The following is a 6,504-nucleotide window of genomic DNA, read 5'->3' on the forward strand; positions in this document are numbered from 1 at the left end:
ATCAATATTAGAATCTGATATTAATTCATTTACTAGTACACCTTTAGAAGAGAGGGATATGATGTTTAAGAGTCCACATTTAATTCTCCTATTCTTTTGCACGATTGCACTTGTGGTTTTAATTGTTATGAGGTTTTTATGCACAGCTCCTCTTCTGTTTACCTTTGATTCAAATAATTTCAATGGTCAGGGGGCAGACACAGTCACTATGGGGTTTTTACTAGGTAACCACTGGAATAAAGGAGCAGAGAAGTGTGTTAGACTGGGACTCTACCTCCTGGTCCCAACTCTGGATTGTCAAGGATCAGGTCCACTAATAAACTTGTCAAGATTTCTAGAAATGAGAGCTGCTCCATCCCAAGTGGGGTGAATGCCGTCTCTCCAAATCAGACCAGGTCTTCCCCAGAAAGACTGCCAGTGATCCACAAAGCCCACATCATTATCTGGACACCACCTCGATAGCCAGCGGCGAAATGACGAAATGCGGCTATACATGTCATTGCTGGTTAGATTTGGCAGATGATCAGATTAATGAGACTTGCAGTGTACTGTATGTGTGAGGTCATTATGTAGACATTTCCTGTAAGTTTTATGTTGATTGGACAAACATTTAGTCATTTATAGCCTGATTTGTGATTTATCACTTGCAGTTTGTCTGCATTTATAGCGCCCCCTGGGGTTCAATTTGAAAGATACTTGGGGCGGTCTCTAGCTCATCCAGTTAAAGCAATCGCCCCATGTAGGCTGGGTCCTGCAGTGGCCAGGGTTTGAATCTGACCTGTGGCCCTTTGCCACAACCATCTCTTTCCCCCTTTCCTGTCTATCCACTGTCACTACAAATAAAGGGAAAAGCCCCAAAAAATAATCTTTAATAAAAAAAAAAGCAATTTGAATGAAACTTTAAGGGCGTGGTTTAGTTACTTATGAGGACATATCCTGAAAGATTTCAAGTCAATCGGACTTCGGCTGTGGGGGACGTGGCCGTTCAAAGTTTGCATTTTGAAGCCTTAATTACATCGCCACCATGTGGCCGATTGGGTTCATATTTCTGTAGAAGCACATGAACACCACTTCCAGTTATTCCCCCAAGTTTCAGGTTTCTTGCTCATTCGAGCGCATAATAATAATAATAATAATAATAATAATAATAATAACTAAAGCAGACAAACATTGAAGAGTTCTACTGCTTCGCGGTTTGAACCGTAACTATTTTCTGACAAATGTATTGCTTGTGAACATGGTACCTCCAATATGACTACAATACAATACAGTATTGTTGCTTAAAGACGGGGACCCACTCGTAAAGCCATTACTCTTAGTCCAAACCATACTGTAAAACATTTTCAAACTCATTAGTCATATAAAACACATAGCCTATAGGCCTAGCCCTAAGGATTTTTTATTTTATTGGTAATAGAAAATGTCAGTTTAATTAATATATGTAGGGGTAGAAAGACAAGGAAAGACAAAAGGTTAAAAAAAATTGGTCAGAAATAAATTTTGACATGAACACTTGATTTTAGTTTTTACTTCTTATTAAGCATTTTTTTCAGTTTAAACACTGTGTCCATTCTCCTGTAAAAGGTAGCTTACTCTTGTCAAGCCGTCTACAGGGGTCATTTCCAATATTGCAGTCTTGAGATTGATTTACAAGAAAACCTTATTAAACATTAATAAGCAAAAACTAACACCAAGGCCTCTATTTTAGTTAGCCTATTCTGAATGTATCGGCCAACAGAAGACCAATGCATGAATTGCTTATCAGAGACACTTTCAAAAGTGTTTGTGGAAAAAAAACTTATAAGTACAAAATAAAATAAAAAGAAAATACACCCAAAATTGATAGCCTATGCGATAATTGTGTACATTTAGTTTTGTGCCAATCACAGTATTTTTCTACAGTTTACATCATTCAGACATCCGGGTTTCTGCAGGAATGCAGCAGGTAAATACCTGAGCTGGGCGGAGCTATATTCCTCTGACAGAAACAACTCCCCAACCTTTGAGCCTGGCAGACAAGTGGAGAAGAGACAGAAGCCACACACATTCAGAGCAGAATGGCCACAGAATTATCTCAGGACACGTTGTTATATTTCCTCCAGAGCAGCGGGGGCACGGTGAAAAACTCGGATCTGCTTCTGCACTTCAGGCATTTCATTAGGGACCATGCTGACCAGAACCGCAACCGGGAACAATTCAAAAAGTTTGTCAACTCCTTGGCCACCGTTAAACAGATTGATGGCGTCTCTTACGTCGTTCTCAGAAAGAAATTCAAAGGTGGAGGCGGTGAAGAGATCTCTTCCGAGCCGCCGCGACTTTCCGCCCGAAAGAACAGCGAACCTTCCCCGGAGAACGCCAAACTGAGTCCGGCTTGGAGCACAGATAAGCCTCGGCAGAAACTGAGGGAGGTGACAACACCCGCCCCGCCGGGAGCAATCGCTGGCAAAACAATTCTACCCGCGGCTGGTATCATGCTCAACAACAACAACAGCAACATGGAAACACATTTAAAACTAAATCAGAAACAGCAGCAGGTAATCAGCACACTTGGACTTTGTGAAAAACCAGCAGCAGCTCAGGTGGTGAGTCAGAGCTCAGTCAGTCTGTCTGAGCCTTTTGCCCCAGATCAGTGTACCAAAGCGCAGAACAGGGTGGGTTTTGGGCTGCCTCCTGGAATTACACCTGCACTCAAACACCATGGAGAAACCAGCCAGCGGCTCCCAGTCCCTGAAACCCTTAGAGGAAGGGAGGCCTGTCTGCAGCCTGTGGGAGGTCTTCATCAGGAACCTCCTCTTCATGCCATCAGTCTTCAGCTGCAGGCTGCTCCACGCTACATCAGAAACAGGCAGAGCTACAAATCTGCTGTGTCTGTTGATGAAGATGAGGAGGAAGAGGAGGCGTTCCAAATAAGGCAATGTTCAGCTGGAGTAGAGCAGCCCCTGAGCACTCCTCTCAGAGACATGGGGAGGGCCATCTCTGCCTCCTCGCCGTGTATCTTAGACCCACCTGTTTCTCCCTCTGTCGTGTCCTCCTCTTCATCCTCATCATCAGAAAGGAATCTCCCTAAGATTTATGTTCAGGACATGGAAAGGGAAACGATGACCCCTCGTGTCCCAGGCTGGAGCTTGGATTCAGGGGTAGGGCAGAAAGGACCATGGGCAGGGTCAAGACTGGAACCTGGGTCTGTTTCAGGGGCGTCCACCAGACAAAGCCTGCCTTTAGAGGCAGAGCACATCATAGCGTCCCCTGACCGAGTTACAGAGGTGGGGCCTAATCATGATGCCCACGCAGACCACCGATACTCGCAGCCTGCAAGTGTCCAGCTGGACCCCAGGCAGGGGCTGGATCAAAGCCAAGGTGAGTGGCCGTCATCTAGCCACAGTACCGTCTTCTCCCCCTCATCTGACGCAGGCCCCTCCAGCAACGACCATCTCTCCCCCGGAGGATTTGGATGGAACAGCAGCTATGAAGATCTACATACCAGAGCAGGTACAGCAGCAATCTGTAAGGTTAAAGGTAGCCTACAATATGTAACATTTTTTTTCATTAAGATGTCTAAAAACTAGCCTGACGTCGTCATACTCAGATTCTAATCAGAATATGAGTCTGATACTGCGCCATTGGGCTGGGGAATGTTTCAACCAAGGGGGTAAGCGAGAGTCCACAAAGTGTACCTCCTATGGAGCCATATTGATTCTAACTAGCCATCACCTGCCGTTAGCATCCCATTGACTCCCATTCATTTTGGCGCCGCTTTGACAGCAAATAACTTGACATCTAAAGTATTTAAAGCCTCTATTTGTCTATTGTTTATTTTGTAACAACAATGTATAAAAGGCTCCGTTATGGCGCCACAGCCAACGTTTTTGTGAAAATAGGCTAACGAGAGTGTCATAACTACGCAACTTACTGTCGCATAGTAGAGGAATTACCGTATAGCACAGGATAATCTCGCAGGCAGTTTCAACTTACATTAGCTGTTTAGGTTTCATTACTAATGTTAACTAGAATTTGTCCAAACAACGTCTTTTCTACGTTGTTTTTGCATATCCAGTTTTGCTCCCCTGAAGGTGCAGACTGTAACGCCAGATGACGTCCACCAAACGTCCAGTATCAATGTCAACAGGGCCGCTATATAAGGGCTAATTGCAGTCCAAATGTGGTCATTGTGGACATCTTTTCTACATCAAATTTAAACTCATTTCAGACGTTGTTTTTATGCTGCTTCTTGGCTCTGTGCGTCCCATTTCAGAAGGTGGCATACAGTTTCTGTTTATTTTCCTTTGTATTAGTAGCAGATAAATGGCAACGGAAAGGTGTAATGCATTTCCAGGTAAAACCTGCTGCCGCTGCTGAGCCAAACAAAGCTACAGGAAAATGAACTGTTACAGGAAACGGGTAATCTACGTTCTGAAAAAATGGGACTGGAGTCATACACAGATGCTTACAAATAAATCGCAATTCAATCCCCACTCATTTATTTCTTTATTCTTTTTTTTTTAATCACATGTTTTACCATTGTCTGCCGAACTGATTAAAACACATAGCCCACCCTTCCTTGTCTGTACAACACAATAAAATAATACAATAAAAATATAAAATAAGAGGTAAGAATCCAACCAGAACCATTGAACACAAAGCGTTGAAAAGATTCTCCACAATGGATAATCGGTCCTGAGTGACAGTTGTGTGTCCTCCACCTCCACTTCTTTGTGGTGCATGCATACATCTTTATGAAGCCCTCTGTGGCTGTGTTCTCACATTTCATGACTCCATCTGCACAAGTAGAAAAACAAATTATTAGAAATGTGCAAAGGTAATCTACAGTCATATACCAAGCCCCCATATTTGTAACCAATGTTGCCTGTGCATCCACTACCAATACTGGATAAATACAAAACTCAACAAATGTTGAGATAGCTATGGCATTATATTTTGAATGTCTACAGGGAAGGAAATATTTTGTCCAATCAAGTCATTATTTCGAGATGGCAACAGCTATTTTTCTTCCCTTGGTCAACATATTGGCTTACCTTGTATGGCTCTATAAACTTTGGTCTTTTCCAAGGCTTTCTTGCCCTTTCTCCCCTTCCCCTTCATGTTGAACTTTGCCATCAGGGCATTACTGAAGAGCCTAAAGAAATATAAATTACATTTATAAATCGGTGTGAATTATACAGTATATAGGAACAACATTACACAAGTTTTTTTGCATGTTTTTTTAAAATTTGCCTTTAAAAAGGTACTTGCTCATAGCATGATACCATGTATATCAAATTTTTCAGAACAGTCTCAGCTCTGTTATAGAAGTCACAATTTGACAGAGCATTGTGTAAAGCGGTAGTTGGGCCGAAATGATGAAAAATGTAGATGCATTTCAGAAATTCTTCAAATCTATTGTGAATGCATAGCATATTCATGTGAATAATTGTTTTGGTGCTTGAATGGGTTCATAGGACATACCAACCTTTTATCTATTCAAATCTATACTATTCAAATAAAAAAATTTCACCCTCTAACCAAATATTCCCTGTAAATGAAAACACAGACAAAGCCCAAACACTGAGAAACTGCATGTTCCACCCCATTTTACCACTCTGCTTTTTGCAAGCAATTCCTGCTACAGAAAAAACGGATATTCAAAAACAAACATCAGAGATTGGAAGCCATTATGTTCAGCCCTGTTCTTGTCTGTAACAAGCACTTTTCTCAGCCAATCATCTCTGGCTGTGAGGGATGCAAAGACTTACAAAAAAAGCAAACGGAAGCTAAGAGTCTACAGAATCTGCCAATGAACCGTGTTTCTGCATTGTGTATTTGTAAAGATATTAATAGAAATATCACATTGGACACGGGGGCGCTTCCTTTGACCCCAGAGGATTACAACGCCACTAGTTTGGGAAATTAGCTCATTGTCTAACTCTAGGGAAGATGACAACTGGGAGTTACCTTTCTCGTTTCCATGCAGCAGGCACACGCCGAATTCCGCCGAATGCTTAGTGTGTTGCCTCGGCCAATCAGAGTGGTGTTTACTGGTTGGGTTAGGATCACGTGCAGCCTCAGCCAATCAGAGTGGCGATGACTCTATGAATGAATAAATAAATTGATTGAGTAATTAATTAGTTAAAATAAACAGGAAAATGTAAAATAACATAATCTACTCAATAAATAATGTATTACAAAACCTTTTTAATAAATAATCAGTCATTAATCATATTGATGACAAAAATGTTGATTTTTGTCATAAATAAACAATTAATTCTTTAATAATATCAATTTCCCGCATCTGTTTAAGATGTACACATGACGTCCAAAAACGTTACCATGGTTAGACATCCAAATTGCAGACCTAGTTTGCACGTCTTGACGCAATATAGACATGATCTGCACGTCGATCAGACGTCTAATGTTTCGTTGGTTAGTTAGCAATAATTACCCTGTGCTTATGTTTTCTCCTAACATATACCTACTCTCTCCGTCTCTGCTGATTGGGAATGATTGAGA

At 41.6% G+C, this 6,504-nt stretch overlaps 1 protein-coding gene across 1 annotated transcript in view; it reads left to right on the forward strand.

The window, feature by feature from the left end:
• Positions 1 to 1,931: 1,931 nt before the first annotated feature.
• Positions 1,932 to 6,504, forward strand: part of sowahb (sosondowah ankyrin repeat domain family member B) — a gene marked incomplete in the record, with an annotated part of 15,778 nt that continues 11,205 nt past the window's right edge. Inside the window, 1 exon segment of the mRNA XM_032540003.1 lies at positions 1,932 to 3,489. Coding sequence (XP_032395894.1) covers positions 2,058 to 3,489 — 1,432 coding nt within the window.

This window comes from Etheostoma spectabile, chromosome 16, assembly GCF_008692095.1.
Source record: "Etheostoma spectabile isolate EspeVRDwgs_2016 chromosome 16, UIUC_Espe_1.0, whole genome shotgun sequence".
Taxonomy (NCBI): Eukaryota; Metazoa; Chordata; class Actinopteri; order Perciformes; family Percidae; genus Etheostoma; species Etheostoma spectabile.